The sequence below is a fragment of the Mytilus galloprovincialis genome, chromosome 12 (assembly GCF_965363235.1).
Source record: "Mytilus galloprovincialis chromosome 12, xbMytGall1.hap1.1, whole genome shotgun sequence".
In the NCBI taxonomy this organism is placed as follows: Eukaryota; Metazoa; Mollusca; class Bivalvia; order Mytilida; family Mytilidae; genus Mytilus; species Mytilus galloprovincialis.
The window spans coordinates 60,526,994-60,546,776 of record NC_134849.1 but is presented as its reverse complement, the minus strand read 5'-3'; the positions used below and the strand labels follow the sequence as shown (position 1 = coordinate 60,546,776).

The 19,783-nt window shown below is 32.3% G+C and overlaps 2 protein-coding genes across 2 annotated transcripts in view; both read right to left on the bottom strand.

The window, feature by feature from the left end:
• Positions 1-19,783, bottom strand: part of LOC143054483 (uncharacterized) — a 253,158-nt gene that overhangs the window by 119,433 nt on the left and 113,942 nt on the right. The window lies entirely within an intron of this gene.
• LOC143054446 (kynureninase-like) lies at positions 7,398-18,822 on the bottom strand. The gene is made up of 7 exons (XM_076227458.1): positions 18,688-18,822; positions 17,794-17,940; positions 16,835-16,933; positions 14,129-14,255; positions 12,518-12,603; positions 9,830-10,083; positions 7,398-9,028 (listed from the first exon to the last, which is right to left on the bottom strand). The coding sequence occupies exons 1-7, from the start codon at positions 18,742-18,744 to the stop codon at positions 9,004-9,006; spliced, it is 795 nt and encodes a 264-aa protein (XP_076083573.1). The 5' UTR covers positions 18,745-18,822; the 3' UTR covers positions 7,398-9,003.

Below are 19,783 nucleotides of genomic sequence, written 5' to 3'. Positions count from 1 at the left end.
ATAAGACTAAAACAAACAGTGTTCATTGATTTTATTGGGTTTCTCTTCACTCTTTTAACAGAAAAAAGGAAACTATCGATGGAATGATACATATGTAGAAAGTTATTGAGCCTTCTGGAATAGTTTCGATGGAGCAATACATAGAAATGTGTTGAGTTTCTGGAAAAGTTACTACCATTAAATAATTCACCTTGTAATACTTGTGCAACCTCCTTTCCAAACATGTAGTACATGGTATTGACTTGGAAAGCAAATTCTGACTGTTTACTATGAACAGACTTATGACTGTTACCGGGGAAAGACTAACAATTGTCACCAGGAAACGTTTTTAAATCGTGACCAGGGAAAGAAGATTATGAGTGTCACCACGGAAAAGATTAATTGTGCCGGAATGTCACCATTGAAAAGATTACTTGTGACTGTCTCATGGTAAATGACTTTTGACTGTCAGTAGGGAAAAGACATGTGACTGCCAAACGGACTACGGAAACGACATGTGATCGTCACTATGGAAAGGACTTGTGACTATCACCGTTGAAAAGATTTGTGACTGTCACTAGTAAAGGACATGTGAATGTCAAAAGGGAAAGTACTCGTGATTGTCCGCAGAAAAGAATTGTGAATGTTGTATGAAAAAGACTTGTGACTGTATCACTGAATCTGGTGTCCAACATTATTGTAATCAAAGTGCCATACAGAAATATAAAACTGTAGACTTTTAAAACTATTTTTGTCTCCGCGAAAAAATCGTTTTCTCCACTATGTAAGCTGTAAAGAGTAGTTGTAGTAAGGGAAACTCCCATGCTAATACCTCCTTCTTCTACCCCAAAGAGTAATTCAAAATACATGTACTTCCAACAAAGAGTCAATTATTTTTTTATCTCAATCTAATTACTTTTGGTTTTTTTTAAACAAAGTTTAAAGCTTATAAAATAATATTAACATTGACAGAAATAATATTTATATCAATCTTATTTTCGTCAACAAAACTTAGTTACTATTCAATGTTTCAGTTTCATTTTTCCGCATTTCTATGACGAGAAGTTTCCGCTTGTACAGGAATTAGCGTTACTCGTATTAATTGAAGAAAAATAAATTTAGATTGTATCAATTGGTAAACTATCTTGCAAATCATATATACACATCGGAATACAGTGTTGGGTAAGGATCCGATTAATTCCGAATAGTGTTGTCAACGGTTAACCGGTTAACCGTTTAACCCTCGGAAGGACCGAATATCGAATACAAAAAATGCTAACCGGTTAACCGGACTTTTTTCAGTATAAATAGATTTGATATAAATGCATACTTGCCAACCTCTGACAATGGCAAATCATGTCATGAGATGACATGACATAACAAAAAGCGTGTGAAATTGCGTGACGTCGATGCGGACTAGTTAAAATGAACAAATTCTGACTTGGATTGAGAGTTGTCTCATTGGCACTCATACCACACCTTCTTTTATCTATAATACCTTATATTTTTAATACAATTTTTTTAATGTAAAAAAACCAACATTCTACTGTAAACTTTTATTATATTCAATGGTGGCCTGTTTTGCTGCTTTCAGCACATCACAACTAGGCTGATACTCATAGCAACTGCCAGTTTGATTAAATTTGCATGACAAAAGTGCACATAATGTATCATTGTTCAGCTCAGATCTAAATTCTGTGTATATCTTTTTAATGATAGAAAAGGCTCTTTCTCAATCAGCATTGCTATTTGGTAAAACTAAAAATGCTTTAGCAAGCTTTGAGAGTATGTTAAAACGTTTTTTATCATTGAAGATGTCATCAACTTCTGACATTTCTCCCCATAATGATGGAATGTCCTGGTCAAAGGTGGGAAGATCATCAGGAGATAACAGCTGGTACTCTGTAAACTGGTCTAGAAGTTCTGATGTATTTTCACACCCTATGGCCTGCGGAAACCTGGTAGCCAGCTTTGTAACTGAATAAGAAAGGAAAAAAAATTTTGAATACCATTGAATACCCCATCAAATAGCTAGTTGTCATCTCACACATGTAGTTTTGATTGCAAATGATAGATAATGTTTAAGATGCATAATTCTTTGTAAGTAATTTACAGAAAAACTCTCCAGAGTCAGATACTATCTTGGTTTTCACCCTAGGGTCTATAAAAGCAATGTCCTGCAAGGTGGAGTCTGAGAAGGGAAACTTATCAACCATCTTGGATACTATCTTTATATAAAAGTTTCTGGGTGTTCTGAAAAATATAAAGATAAATTTGTGTTATTGATCATGTACACTTTACATATGACAGTTAGCATATTTTATTATACCTTTATAAAGTACAAGTATTACTAACCTCAACAACAACTGACAACAAGAAGTAATTCCTACCTGTACAATTTCTTTTCTGTTTCAACACCAATTTCATCTTAGTTGTCTGCAATGTAACCTCTGCATGGCAGTCTCACAACAAGTTTATCATCAGGAAGGAAATGGCCAGCAACAACATATGGAACTTGTGTGTCCAACAATGACTGATGTCTTTACAAATATTTTCAAAAAGATTCTCAGCAACCTTTTGACCTGATCATGGAGTAACCAAATCTTTGATGCATCAGCCTGAAAACATAGATACATTAATAAATATATCGCAAAGCTGATAGAAATTACATAATTGCTCGTTGATATACAGAATTGACATAATTGCTATTCATTAGAGTCCAGAATTTTATTTGTTACCTGAAATGCTGTGTTGAAGTCATTCATTGGTTCCATTACATCAATCATAAAAAGAAAATACATTTTAATGTCCAGCAGTTTTGCAACTCGTTTAATTCGGCCTTCTTTTTCAACGTCCTTGTGGCTTTTGAAGTAAGATAATAGTGCTGGCCAGTGGCCAGTGGTGTAGAGTACACGGTCTACACATTTCTTAAGAGACAGCCATCGTGTACTCACATGTTTGATAATCTTTAATGGATCTATGTCTTGGAATTCTAAACATGCCTTATACTCTTCCTTTCTTTTAGAACTTTGATTGAAATGGCAATATATATCAAGGATTAAGTCCTCAATAGACAGAGGAATCAGCTTCACAGCTGCCCCTACACACAGATTTGCTAGGTGACAAATACAGCCCATGTCCATTACTAGTGGCTGTCTTTCTCTAATACGTGATATTACAGAGTTGTGTTTGCCTTTCATTACACTACAATTGTCTACATGAAACCAAAGACATTAGACCACGGAATTTCATGTTTTGTGAATGTCTGGTCTAGAGCATGAAACAGGTTCACAGCAGTTCCAATATTGGCAATAGGCATGTACAAGAATCTAGTTAGAGGCATGTGTAATTCGTTATCAAATAATCTTTATAATAAATGAGTACTGAAATAATTTTCAAATTTTGTTCTATTAAAAAAAATTATCGTCGAGGTCATTAATTTGAGAGATCAATTGTCCTGTATACTGATTGCTATTGTTAATTCAAAAAAAATAAAATCAATTAGAGGATCCTCAATGCTCTTCAACTTTGTACTTGTTTGGCTTTAAAAATATTTTGATATGAGCGTCACTGATGAGTCTACTATAGACGAAACGCGCGTCTGTCGTACTAAATTATACTCCTGGTACCTTTGATAACTAATTAGACAACTTGTTTATCATATAATTTTTTCAATCTCACTGAAGCTTTTACAAACGCCACAGTAGACACGGTGTATTGGATTATTAAAATCAAACTTAGCCAAGAAGCCTTACAGACAAGCCTTATAATGCCAAATGAGAATCTTCAATTTGTGGTATTAAAAACCTAAGTTTGCAGAGTTCTATAGATAAGACCTTCGACCATCGACGCAAACTACCGGTAAATCGGTTAATCGGTTGAACGATTATCCGAGTAACCAGTTAGTCAAAACTGTACGATTTGACAACACTAATTACGAATATAACAATAATAATTGAGACTACGGTTAAACTGCGTTATTCTTACATTAATGCACTTCAATGTACGCTAGATTTATTAAACTTAAACCTTCTATAGTTTTGTTGCTTGATACTTTTCGGCAATAAGAATGAAATTACAATTACAAAATAACTGGACTCTGAAAATGAAAACACTGATTCCCCCAGTTTCAACATATAAACATCAATTGCCTTCACAATAATTGATTTTTTTATTGACTTTTTAAGCCATACTAAGTTGGATATGGAAATTCTAGGTGAACATAAAATCAGTAATGGACGGTAATGAAATCATATTACAATCTCACATGCTCAGTCCAACAAAAAGATTGGACGAAAATATAACCATTATAACATAATTATACAAATCGTTGATCGCAAGAGTACTTGAAAAAATATTTTCACCTGAAGCATGACAGACATTGAAAGTTTCCTTAACTTCAAAAAACGATAGTAATGAATGATATTACGGACTACAATATGCTTCCAAAAAATATATATTGGATTTGCAGGAACTGTAATATAAAAATTGTATGCAATTTTGTAAAATTCAGTAAAGATTTCAAGTTTTGTTTAAATACATCATGATAACATTAACAATGGTTTCTAGTCCCAAAATTGAAGTGTAACAATAACGCAATGATACCGTAGACCCTTATTATTGTTACATTCGTAATTAATCGGTTCCTTTCCCAACCCTGCATTCCGGCAATTAGTCTCCAATGTAACAATAATATTTTTTGTTACATTTCCATGTAACCGTTGCCAGTGCCAAATAAATATTAAACCCATCATAGATACCAGGATTGAAACTTTGTATTTGCGCCAGATGTGCGTTTCGTTTACAAAAGACTCATTGGTGACACTGATTAAAAAAAAAGGTCAAATAAAGTACGAAGTTGAAAATCATTGAGGACCAAAAATTCCTACAAGTTTCGCCAAATACAGCTAATTATATATATAAGGTAATTTATTTCTGAGGTAGAATATCGCAAACTAGTCAAAACATTTACTAAATTTTATCATCGGTATAAGGAAATCATTCGTAAATATAACTCAACATGCAGACATCTTTTACGTTCAGGTATTTCACATCCAATCTTTTATGGTAATATTCTTTACAAAGCACAAAACGGTCAGTATTCACCTCAAAAGCTTACAAAACCTTTAAACAGACTTATAAAGAAGGGGTATAGTTACGATACTGTTGTCAGGTCATTAAAGATTGCATATTTGGCTTTGATATTGATTCACTTATAGGGTCTTTGCATCGGAACTAAACACATTTATTTAGAAAAAAATCAGTTGTTGGCATGACACGTGTTATGTTCTTCTCATATATTTTATGATAGTATGATACTAAACCCCTAACGGGAGGGATTGTGCCTAATTTTCATATCAAATTGATTTTTTTTGCTACTTTTGCTACTTTATCTTTACTTGATATAATATAAAAATAGTTAATTTTGTGTACTAGATATTTAGTTTTGTATATAAACAGGTTGATCTATAATGAACCATTCATTTATTTGACTTACTGTTGGGTAACTGAAACCACATATTTATTTTTATTTGGCACAAGAGGAAAAAAATAATTCTGTAACAATAAATGAATAAAGAAAACATAAACTGAAACAACTGTTTTTGTGGTTATAGTTTAATTGTATTCTCAGTTATGAATTGAACAATATAAACTAAAACATATAAAGGAAATAGAGTATCAACGCGACGCGACAAACGACATTAAAAAAAATACAGTTATTTTTTTTAGGCAAAATGTGATGCTATCCAAAATTTCTGGGGAGAACACTGAATTATGATTAAGACATAATCTTTCAATCGGTTGGACTCGGACTTCTTTTGAACTGAATTTTAATGTGCGTATTGTTATGCGTTTACTTTTCTACATTGGCTCTGAGACTACTATAACTGTGTTATAGTAGTCTCAGATTGGCTAGAGGTATAGAGGGAGGGTTGAGATCTCATAAACATGTTTAACCCCGCCGCAATTTTGCGCCTGTCCCAAGTCAGGAGCCTCTGGCCTTTGTTAGTCTTGTATGATTTTTAATTTTAGTTTCTTGTGTATAATTCGGAGTTTAGTATGACGTCCATTATCACTATACTAGTATACACATTTTTAAGGGGCCAGCTGAAGGACGACTACAGGTGCGGGAGTTTCTCGCTACATTGAAGACCCATTGGTGGCCTTCGGCTGATAAGTGATAATTAAACTTTTTTTTTAAGTCAATAGACCATGAATGAATGGAATGTAGCAACAAATCCCCAAGGAAATGAAACTGCAAATTCTTGTAAACAACATACAAAATATCATGCATTTACTATTTTGATCCCCCTTTCACATGACTAAATATTTAGCATGTAAAGATTGTTGACACCATCAAACACCATAGCTGAGTCTTGCTCTTACTCAAGGCGAAACAAAAACTATGTGTCACTGATCACATCTCCTCTTGTTATAACTGGTCAGATCTATATAATATGTTATACAATAATGCACACGCTGAAATGTTTCGCCTTCTTTACTAATCATTGATATTATGTTGATAGTCCTAAATATAAAGCTTTATTACAACTGTCACATAAACCTAACATTAACCAAAAAAACTTAACATTGACCAATGAACCATGAAAATCAGGTCAAGGTCAGATAAACCATGCTAGACAGAGATGAACAGCTAACAATTCTTCCATACAACAAATATAGTTGACCTATTGCATAAAGTATTAGAAAAAAAGACCAAAACTCAAAAACTTAACTTTGACCACTGAACCATGAAAATGAGATCAAGGTCAGATGAAGCCTACCAGCTAGACATGTACACCTTACAATCATGCCATACACCAAATATAGTAGACCTATTGCATACAGTATAAGAAAAACAGACCAAAACACAAAAACTTAACTATAACCACTGAACCATGAAAATGAGGTCAAGGTCAGATGACACCTGCCAGTTGGACATGTACACCTTACAGTCCTTCCATACACCGAATATACTAGACCTATTGCTTATAGTATCTGAGATATGGACTTGACAACCAAAACTTAACCTTGTTCACTGATCCATGAAATGAGGTCGAGGTAAAGTGAAAACTGTCTGACGGGCATGAGGACCTTGCAAGCTACGCACATACCAAATATAGTTATCCTATTACTTATAATAAGAGAGAATTTAACATTACAAACAATCTTAACATTTTTTTCAAGTAGTCACTGAACCATGAAAATGAGGTCAAGGACATTGGATATGTGACTGACGGAAACTTCATAACATGAGGCATCTATATACAAAATATGAAGCATCCAGGTGTTCCACCTTCTAAAATATAAAGCTTTAAAGAAGTTAGCTAGCGCTGCCGCCGCCGCCAGATCACTATCCCTATGTCGAGCTTTCTGCGAAAAAAGTTGCAGGCTCGACAAAAACTGCAACAACATACTATAATTTACTTTTATTGTAAACACAATATGCATTTATAATTGATTACATGTATTCACCGTTTCTGGCCCCAGTTTCCAAGTAATATAATTATACAATTTGCTAACAATTGGTCAACATCCATCTGATGGGCACTTGTCTGTTCAATATTATGATTATTTTCATTGATTGACGTACAATAAAAACTTCTTAAAGGAGTCTACATTTTACATACCACTAACGCTCAGTATATAAATATTGATAATTATAATACCTATACCTATGTGAAAATGTCAGATTCTGGGTGATAAAATCCTGGACATAGTGCTTGCCATCTGACTTAAAACGAAAGCTGTTAACCTCTAATATTTTGATTTGTGTGTTTTTATTTCAATGTCACAGTTATGTATAAACACATCTTTTTTTTTTATAAACATGATAAAGAAAAGAAATCTGCTAGAAAACTGGACATTTATTTCAAACTTACTGTTTATATTATTAATATACAATCTTGACTGGAATAACAGTATGAATGACTACTGTGGATTCACGATTTATCATTGGATACCGATTTTTGTGAGTTTCGTGGGTACAGTTGAACCACAAATGTTTAACTAATTACAAATTTTTCTATAGGTTTTGCATCCAGAGATAGGCAAAACCATGAAATCAAATATCCACGAAACTGCAAGTTTTCCTTAATCCATGAAAATTAATACCCACAAAAATAAATGAATCCACTGTATATCATTAGTGAAAAAATAATTATTCAAAAATAGTATGTATTTTGTGAAACTTGTTAATATAGAAATGTTCCATTATATACAAATTTTTACTTTGGTACTGACATAATTTATACCAAACATTTCTAAAAATGCCTGATTTTAAATTAAGAAATTATTGAGAGACTAAGCATAGGTTTCAACTCCCTCAGCCCAAGACCTAAGATAGATTTGGATATCATTTTTATGTATTTTTTGGTCAAATACTCTTCAACTTTTTCAATTCTTATACATCCTTAGCTTTCAAATTTGTGGTTTGAGCCTTCCCGATGAAGGTTAATCCAGAAAAGTGCTTCAAACCCTTGAACTTTATAAAGTGCTGTGTTATTTTTTTATATAGACTTAATGCAAAAATTGTTTTCCTCCATCATCAATATTGGTATCCAAGAATATGAATAAATCCACATATTAAATTCTTAATCAAAGAGAGCAGCTAGTAAAAAGTTGAACAATTAGTGAATGTAAATAATGGCAATAATTTTTCATTTTCATTCTTCAACTCGTACACACATTAAGTATAATCTAGGATATTGCAATTTACTGTCTGAATAAGTGTTTCTTAGGTTGTTTAAAAATATGATATTTTAAAAAATAACAATATTTGTAAAAAATATAGAAAATTAACAAAAAATATTTTAGATAGCAAAAGTGTTTGCTGTTTTAAAATGGCTGATTAATACAAAACAATTGGTACTAAAAAAATAGATAACAATTTAAAATTCTAGATTGAGTCCCTTTATCATCTTCCCAGGTTGTTAGCAACAGCTTGCAGCGCTTCATCTAGATAAATCATAAATCTGTGGACGTCTTCAAACGAGCAATAAAGAGGCGCAGGAGAGATTCTTATTACACTTGGTTTACGTTCATCACACTGAAATGTAAAAATAAAATATAACAATAGTTTCTTATTACACTTGGTTAACGTTCATCTAACTGAAATATTAAAATAAAATATAACAATAGCTCTTTTCAAATAAGATTTTACAAATTTATTGATGTCTAAAAACTTTATCAACACACTCTGAACCTAAATGTTTAAATGCATATGAGGATGAGGAAGAATCTCACAGGCTCAACAAACACAACAGATTGATAGATTTATATTGAATTTGAAGAAGGTAAATCAAGAAAAGCGCTTCGGAGGCAAGAAATTATTAAACATGTTGTTTTCAATTTTTACATCACTGGGACAATACCTCTGCTGGTGGACTATCAGTCCCCAAGGGTATCATCAGCTCAGTAGTCAGTATTTCGGTACTGACATGATTACACAAACTTAACTAAAATTGTCTGTTTATAAATTGATAAATTTTTAAGAAACTATAAAGGTTTCAACTTCCTCAGGCAAAGTTGGCTTTAGATGAATTTGGCTATCTATTTTAGGTATTTTTGACATATAGCTCTTCAATGGATTCAGTACTTATACATCTTCGGATTTCAAGTATTTGGCTTTGAGCGTTCCTGATGATGGAAAATCCAGAAAAGCGCTTTGGATGCAAGAAATTATTAAACGTAGTGTTTTCAATTTTTACTGCAATGTTTTTATTTTCAATAACTTGAATCAAATTATTGACAGAAAAGGACACAAAATTTGAAAAGCTTTAAAACAGCTTAATTTTCAAACAATTTCAACCCCATATATGGCTTGGACTGAAAGATGTGAAGATCTTACCACAACTCCTCTTTTTCCAATTCCTCAAACACATGGGTGATGTTGATTGAAAACGACAAAGATAACTGAGCTCCTCTTCTGTTTATATCTGCTGGAGTAAGAATATCTACATGGACATGTTTCCAATCCGTCGACGTTCCATCGGCAATATGTTTGGGATCCTTTGGATATTTATTTTTGATTCTCATCTCTAAGTAAGCGGTCAAAAGTTTGGATTTTGCTTTTATCTCTGGCATAGATGTTTTGTTAAATATCTGCAATTATGAAATAAATGACATTATATCATTACCAATATTCATAAATTATCGAACTACTTTAACCAAAAACTATAACCTGGTACTTGGTACATAAAAGGAGTAAAGACCACAAAATATATAGACATATTGTAAATTTAGAAATTTTTTTGCAATGTTTTTATTATTGCAAAATTGTCGCAGGGTTAGAATCGCAATAATTTAACAGGATTTTTCTCAATATTGCAAAAATTGTGGCAGGGTTAAAATCGCAATAATTTAACAGGATTTTTTCTCAATATTGCAAAAATTGTGGCAGGGTTAGAATGGCAATAATTTAACAGGATTTTTCTCAATATTGCAAAAATTGTGGCAGGGTTAGAATCGCAATAATTTAACAGGATTTTTTCTCAATATTGCAAAAATTGTGGCAGGGTTAGAATCGCAATAAATTAACAGGATTTTTCTCAATATTGCAAAAATTGTGGCAGGGTTAGAATCGCAATAATTTAACAGGATTTTTCTCAATATTGCAAAAATTGTGGCAGGGTTAGAATCGCAATAATTTAACAGGATTTTTTCTCAATATTGCAAAAATTGTGGCAGGGTTAGAATGGCAATAATTTAACAGGATTTTTCTCAATTTTGCAAAAATTAAAACAATCAATGTAAACACCAAGGGGACAATCAAAACTTTAATTAAAAAAAAATGTAAAACCATGTGACAACAAGAATGTGTCCTCAGTACACGAATGCCCCACTCGCACTATCATTTTCCATGTTCAGTGGACCGTGAAATTGGGGTAAAAACTCTAATTTGGCATTAAAATTAGAACGATCATATCATAGGGGACATGTGTACTAAGTTTGAAGTCGATTGGACTTAAACTTCATCATAAACTACCTTGACCAAAAACTTTAACCTGAAGCGGGACAGACGGACGGACGAACGAACGGACAGACGGACGGACGGACGGACGCACAGACCAGAAAACATAATGCCCCTCTACTATCGTAGGTGGGGCATAAAAATAAAAACAGAAATTCAAATAACAGTCTAAAATACAGATCACAGAACCAAATATTGTACTAAAGTGATCCCCTACAAAACCAGGAAGACAAACATTAGTCCAAAATACAGTCCACAGAACTAGTGATATTAACATGGTGTGATCCCCACCAAAAACAGGAGTGAACATATAAGGTTTGAATTAACAATATATGATAAGTTTATGTAAGCAGCTATAATGTAAATATTTTATGAGGATACAAATGAAAATAACAAGAATGTAAACAGTTACAGTTTGTGCTCATGTGTCAAATATATTTTGTGCCAATTAGAACACGGCTTTGTTAAAAAGCAAAATAAGGTCGTCACATCAGAATCCAGTTTACTGCACAAAAATAAGAATTTCAGGAGTATCATAATTACTGATAATAATCTCTAATGTCATTTTTTTGCCTTGCCTCAGAACTTGTACTTCTAGCTGTATTTTTATATTATACAATTGAATGAAGTCAATACAAGAATATATTGACCTTATATATATAAAGAAGTATATTGACTGAGGCCCAAGTCTGAGGTAGATACACTTCTTTGGGTTGATAAATCTAGTTGACAATTGACCTAATACAAAGGCTATGAGCTTACCTTATTTATATCAAAATTGTCAGTGCATTATATTCTCTGTTTCCGATCATTTATATTTGTGGGAATTTTATAGATATCATATTGTCTCTTTGACAGTAACAACACATTAATTCTCATTTCAATTATTTTTTTATGTTTTTTGGGAACATCTTTTGTATTTGCAGATTTTTTTTTTCAAATAAGCAATCTTAAAAATACAATTTTTGAAAACTTTGAACAATAGGGTCCGAGACCACAATTGTCGTCCCTTGATTTTCGTTGTCCACGAATGTAGTCCCTAGTGTGGACAGTGTGTTACTTGCTAATATTTTTTATACCCCTCCCAAATGTATTTCTCCATGTTTTATGCCTCAAATAGTAAGTCAAGGGATGAAATGACACAGTCAAAAATATTGGGTAATGAATTCTAAAATTCATGAATTCTAAAATAAAGTAGTGATTTGGTCCAGTTGAAAAAGGTTAAAAATTAGCACTTCGGAAGCTGTCAAAAGATTTCAAGACCCCCTTAACATAAAATTGTCCATATTTTGAGTTAGAGCCAATGAAGGTTTCTATAATTTTGACTTTTGTCCCAAAAGTAGTACAACACAATGTAAATATTTTTTTCAGAAAGTGCAGGTGGGATTTTTTTTTAATTTGCATTTATTGTCTAAATGAAAAGCACTACGAAATAATTGTGGTCTCGGACCATATCAGTAAATTCATTAAAAATATAGATGACATCACAAGGTATATTGGTTTACCAAGAGTCGCCAGAAGTCCAGTATACAGAAATTCAAGCGTATTATGAAAAAAGTAACTAACCTCTAGACTTGCTTTTAAAGGAGCACATAACAGGCCTGGTGTATTACTAATCCTATAGTGATATGCGCCTGGAATAGGGTCATGTTCTAAAAATAAAACAAAAATCATACCGATTAAAACACAGTTTTTATAGTCATTATAGTTAAGAATATGAGAAAAAAATCAGTTTGTTAAAAAATGGTTCTAAACAAATTAAGACTCAGTACAATCATATTTAGTTCCAAGATTCCATGTTTGTGTGTACCTTAGGGATGCATTAAATTACCTAATGACATTTCTATTACATTTTGCCTGTCACTTCACAAATGATAAAAATGTTGAGAACCTTTATTTTATTTCCTTCACTGGGACGTGGACAAACACAAAATTAACAGACAAAGTGACAGCCCTCTACTCTACTCTGAAGTGACTGTAGTATAACAAAATCAATGTAGGACTTTTTTTGAGACACTATTGTGTCTGAGAGACACAATTAATGCCCCGCAGATGGAAAGTGTTAACTGCTTATAGCCCAAAAATGTCAAAGTTCAACTATCTCCCAAAAAAGTAAATATTAATAAAAATCAAAACTCTGACCACATGCACACCTACAATATATGTCCAAACAGACAGCAAAGTGAAAAATTCCTAGTATTCAAACCGTAGGAGGAGTTATCTGGAAAAGCTCCTCTTATGCAAGTAAATACTCCAAAAAAGAACAAAGTTTTCTAGGATTTAAACTGTGGAATTACTATATACCCATAATTAGACAAACAGAAGGATAGACAGACAGACGGACAGACAGGGGTAAAACAACATCCCCCCTATTCTCAGTTGCAGGGCTCAGTTGCAATAATAAAATTGAGAATAGAAAATACAAACATCATCTTATTAAATATTTGATCATCTAAATGTGTTCTTTAATAGTTTTGATATAGATTACAAGTCAATGATGTTTATAGACAGCAGTATGATTATTCTGATTTTCTTCTGTTGCTACATGACTAACATTTCTTGTGCCAATTTAGGACAAAATATCCGTTTAGAAATTCATTTATCTATGTCAGTTCTAAACAGGAAATAAAGGAATATTTGTCTTTTCATAGATTCCTAATTCCATGGTCTTTAGAAATTCAGTATACAAGCCTTAACGATGTACTCAGGTCAAGTTTATAAATTTTTGTCAGATGTTTGGACTTCTTTGTTTTTTTCATGCAATATACGGTAAAATATTGTGTCCCATATCACCTTCTTTTCTTTTCATAAATTGAAGACTTTGAAATTCAATAGCTCCTCAAATTTTTAGACCCTAATAAATGCCAATGCTAAATATAAGGCAAAAGTCAGAGTCAGTCTTTTCCTGCCATTTTTTTAAAATTCAATAACTCGAAAAAGAGTTCCATAACCTATCAATATTTCTAGCTTTTTTTGTTCCTCAACTAACATTATTCTTATTTATATTATCAGTTTTAAATTCTAGATTTTTCTAATTTCACATTATAGGTACATCTTTAAATCCAAGAACATATTTATCAGATAAATGGAAAAAACAAGGTCTGGAATGGATGGACAAGGTGATTGGACTATATATATATTGCTGCGACTTCTAGAGTATTGTACAATCATGGTTACCATTATTCATCTGAAATCTTGTAGAGTATTTATGTCCCCACCAGCCCTCCAGCTTCGGTAAATCTGTGTTTTTGTGTTTCTGGTGTATAAATATACTTGCTAATCCACCAGCACTTGAATTCATATACTGAAGAAAAAAAATATTCAAAGTTAATAGATATAAGAAGATGTGGTATGAGTGTCAATGAGAAAACTCTCCATCCAAGTCACAATTTGTAAAAGTAAACCAATATTGGTCAAAGTACTGTCTTCAACATGGAGCCTTGTGTCACACCAAACAGCAAACTATAAAGTGCCAAAAAAATGACTAGTGTAAACCCATTCAAACGGGAAAACCAATGATCTAATCTATATAAAAAACAAGAAACGAGTGTCTACTTTGCAATAACACATTTAATGATTATTTTATTGTAAATACTTAACAGTTAATTCAGTAATTATTGTAGTTTTTTTTAATTCAATTCCAATAATGGGACAGGCTATAATAAGAACTCGCATTCTGAAAGTTCGATACATACATCTGTATACAGGTTTTTCTGAATTTACAATGATTCTATAGTCGATGTTTAATAATAGAAGTCTTGTTCTAGCCTCCTATATCCATTTTAATGAAATAGCCCTTAGCTTTTCTGTCTTGCTTTGCTTCTAAACATTTGGATAACATTTTTTTTTGTTACTTTCATTTTAGGGATAAGTCAAACTTGTTATCACTGCATCATTACCTATCCTGATTTTCTGATTTTTAAATGCTGTTTTAGACTTGTATTTATAAGCTTCAACATCTGATTTTTAGATTTAAAAAAAAATATTTTTGTTAATATTTCATTTCCTGTGTTAGATCTAATTTACTCATTCTAAGTCAACATAGTAAATATATATGAACTTGTTCTTATTATGACCATTTCTCATGCCAACATATATATCTAGTACAAACCCTACCAGGAAAAAGCCTGGCTCCAAGTCAAATGAATGTAAAATAACAATTTGTATACTGTGATTTATTTTTTAAATAACACCAAGCAAAGTCTATACATCATCTTCTAAGAACACCAACATGCAAATGTATATTGAAAGAACACAAAAAGACAAAGTTGATACCATATCTTAAAAGAACAATACAGGCAAAGTCTTTCATAGAACACAAACAGACAAAATCTACTACGTATACTTTCAATCAGTGACTTTGTAGGAACACAATCCCTCACAGTCTATACATTACCTTAAAAGAGCACCTTTGTTAATTTCTGTTTCATTTGGTCTCTTGTGGAGAGTTGTCTAATTTGGAATCATACAACATCTTCCTTTTTATACAACAAACCGAATCTACTACTTACCTTGTGAGAATACCAATAGGTATAGTAAGCTTCTTACCATGTAAGAACACAATTAGGCAAAAATATATATCTTAACTTGTAAGAATATAATTAGACGAAAATATATGTCTTACCTTGTAAGAATACCAACAGGCAAAGTCAATGTCTCACCTTTGAAGAACACCTACAGGCAAATTCACTTTCTGCCATTGTAAGAACACAAACATGCAATGTCTACATAAGCTTCTTACCATGTAAGAACACAATTAGGCAAAATCTATATATCTTACCTTGTAAGAACACAAACAGGCAAAATCTACTTCTTACCTTGAAAGAACACCAACAGCCAAAGTCTATTTCTTACCTTGAAAGAACACCTACAGTCATAGTCTACTTCTTACCTTGAAAGAACACCAACAGGGAAAGTCTACTTCTTACCTTAAAAAAACACCAACAGGCATAGTCTACTTCTTACCTTGAAAGAACACCAACAGGGAAATTCTACTTCTTAACTTGAAAGAACATCAACAGGCAAAGTCTACTTCTTACCTTGAAAGAACACCAACAGACAAAGTCTTCTTCTTACCTTGAAAGAACACCAACAGGCAAAGTCTACTTCTTACCTTGAAAGAACACCAATAGGGAAAGTCTACTTATTACCTTGAAAGAACACCAACAGGGAAAGTCTACTTCTTGCCTTAAAAGAACACCAACAGGGAAAGTCTACTTCTTAAGTAACCTTGATAGAACAACAACAGGGAAAGTCTACGTCTTACCTTGATAGAACACCAACAGACAAAGTCTACTTATTACGTAACCTTGATAGAACAACAACAGGGAAAGTCTACTTCTTACCTTGATAGAACACCAACAGACAAAGTCTACTTATTACCTAACCTTGATAGAACAACAACAGGGAAAGTCTACGTCTTACCTTGATAGAACACCAACAGACAAAGTCTACTTATTATGTACCTTGATAGAACACAAACAGGGAAAGTCTACTTCTTATCGTGAAAGAACACACACAATCAAAATCTATAACTAACCTTGTAAGAATTCCAATAGGGAAAGTCTACTTCTTACCTTGAAAGAACACCAACAGGGAAAGTCTACTTCTTACCTTGAAAAAAAAAAAACACACAGACAAAATCTATAACTTACCTTGTAAGAATACCAACAGGCAAAGTCTAATTCTTACCTTGAAAAAACATACACAGACAAAATCTATAACTTACCTTGTAAGAATACCAATAGGCAAAATCAATGTCTCACCATTGAAGAACACCTGCAGGCAAATTCACTTTCTGACCTTGTAAGAACACAAACATGCAATGTCTATTTAAGCTTCTTACCATGAAGGAACATAATTATGCAAAAACTTATATCTTACCTTGTAGGAACACCAACAGGCAAAATCTACTTCCCAGTCATGTAAATGTAACTCTACATTTCCTGCAGCATGTGCCAGGTCCCAACCAACATAACATCCCTTCATTCAAAAAGAACATAAAAAACTGTTATTTTTATTCTCTTAATATCTTTTAAATGCAATTATAGCAATTTTTGGAAAGGAAAATAACATCAATAAATCCTGCTCTGCCAAACATGACATGATCTCATAAACATTGGTTTAACCACTCAATAGATTATTCATGTTCAATACCACTGCTTAAATAGGCAACAGAATATCATAAACTGTACCAAGAGATATTTCTGCGATAAAAAAAAATGTCAACTGATACTCCCCAAAGTGTTCTTTATTGAGAGTAAAATAATTATTTCAAGGGTTCAAAATATTAGCATGCTTGGAGGAACAAATTGAAAAAACATGACCTATTACTCTATTGCTTTTTTTAAGAAACCATTTTTCTATTTTCAGTAACCTTAAAATTGACCTGTTGATCCCAAAATCAATAGGCTTCTTTCCCTACTCCATATCTTCATTCAATAAGGCAAGGGATACTAAAGATATCAACTGGAAACGATTTGTTTTGGACACACAAACAGATGAAGGACTGATTCATTTGCCATACTGTCAATTTGTGTTAATGAATTGCTGATTTAAATGTTGGATTCCTACCTCAATCATATATATCATATCTTTTGTTGTCCAACAACGTAAGACTTGAAGAAAATATACAAAGTAAACAGCCAAATTGACTTTGTTGCTACATGTACTGGGTAAATACTGTATTTGAATAAAAATAAGTAGAGGTTGGCCAAAAGCAAAGCTATATACAACTATAAGACTATTGAAATAAACTTAATCTTACATGCTTAATAAAAAAAATAGCTCCATTGTCCTAAATTATATAAATTGTTTGAATAAAATTTAAATCTTTCTTTTACCTTTTCATGACCAGCTTTTGTTATGGTAGGAATGTCAAAGAATTGTCCTGTATAATACTGGACTCCAGAAAAGCAGACGACAGATATAGAATCTCCTTCTGCTTCTATCTTATCTAAAATGTCTTCTGTTCTTAATGTATATTCTCCCTGTAAATAAAAACATCTGGATGAAAATTAGCTCTTATTTGACAGTGATTTAATTGTTTCAGAGTTTAAGAGGTTTACACCAGACAACTTTCTGGATTTATTAGGATTTCCCTGATGAGAGGTGTTAATTTAAGTCTTGAAATCCATTGTATACTAAATTCACCTAATCCATTTATGTCCGTCATTACAGAACATCACAAAAGTTCCCATAAAATGTTTACCTCATACAAGAAAATGCCTGACATCAGAAAGAAATAGTGATTATTGTATGTTATCAGTATTTTAAGTGTCGCATATTCTCCATTCAAGTATGGCAGATTCTCAAATTCTGATAAGGTACCTTAACCTCACGTGCTTAACATAAACACAAACTTTAAATGTGTTGAATATAGATACCAGTGGATTATATGATTTTTCCAATTGAGATAATTATATTATTGTATGTTAAAGTCCATTTGATATTTTATCTATCAAGATTGGATATATGTAAGAATCTGCATCAGTGCTTCTCTAAAGATTATTAAATACATTTTTCATTTTTGACAGACTCAGATCATCGGCAACCACACATTGATTAAACTTTTTTTTACATTGGGTACAGAAAGGCCACAGAATTAGAGAAAATAGTATATGTATTTATAAGCAAACATATTTACTGATTTCAAACTGTTGTAAATATAAGAGTAAAACATGGAGTAAATTGTTTTAGATTTGAAAACCAAATAAAATAACTGCAATTTGACCTACTTTCCTGGGTTCTACAAAGATCATTGATGATTCAGGATCATACCCATGGAGACGCATTTGACTGGCAAAAGCATACTAAAAATGAAACAAAAAATAAACATATATTATATTTAAGAATCTCATGGTCAAGTCCTAATATCTAAAAATATCATGAATATGAACATTTCTATAGACTAGACCGCTGTTTTTACTGTTTCAGTTGTTTGACACTAGTCATTTTGGAGCCCCTTATATCTTGCTGTTTGGTCTGAGCCAAAGCCAAGGCTTTGTGTTGAAGGCAATACTTTAAACTATAAATGGTTTACTTTTATAAATTGTGACTTGGATGGAGAGTTGTCTCATTGGCACTTATACCACATCCTACATTCCTATATATCTATATAACATTCCTTATAATTGTCCAATTAATCTGTGATCAAACATTTCTCATTAATTATGCAAGAGGCTTTAACTGTGTTGTTTTTATTCTATATTCTTATTTTACACCTTTGATACTTTAGTTTATCATGAAAGTGTATACAGGTACAGCATTATGTTTTAATGACTTATAGATTATCGTTGATCATCTCAACGAGATTGATTTTCTCACTTGAGCCGGTACGGCGAAAGCGAGAAAAGCAAATGAGTTGAGATGACCAATGATAATCTGTTTATCGCTATTTTACCTATGACGACGATGTCAATTTCATGTCAATTTCCTAAGCAACGCTACATGCCTCCTTAGTTTCTAGCGATAATTTTCCATCTCAAGCGAGTAGCATGATACGAAAAATTATCACAAAAAAAGATCAAAGGAAAAATGCACAAAATAGCGATAATGTAGTTAACTTTCAAAAAAAGTTGTTGGGTGTCTGTCAGATTTGATATCAACTTCAATATCTTTTTTTTCTGTGTCTTTGTCAGATTTATTGGTCTTTTGTTTGAATGTTTAACATGTTTAGGGCAGTTATATTCTATGTCTGTGATGTATAACCAAACATTATTTTTGGCTGCAATGAGTCGTTGAAAATTGTCTAAATTTGGTTAGTTTGTTCATGAAAATCACATAAGAGTGAGATAGAATTTTAAAATAAATTGTAAGAATATAGGTTTCATA

Coding starts and splice junctions, on each gene's coding strand:
- LOC143054446 (XM_076227458.1), bottom strand. CDS start 18,744: ATGCGTCTCCATGGGTATGATCCTGAATCATCAATGATCTTTGTAGAA. Junction 17,941..18,687: donor TCTTTGTAGAACCCAGGAAA/GTAGGTCAAATT, acceptor TTTTATTTACAG/GGAGAATATACATTAAGAAC. Junction 16,934..17,793: donor CAAAAGCTGGTCATGAAAAG/GTAAAAGAAAGA, acceptor TTTTGAATGAAG/GGATGTTATGTTGGTTGGGA.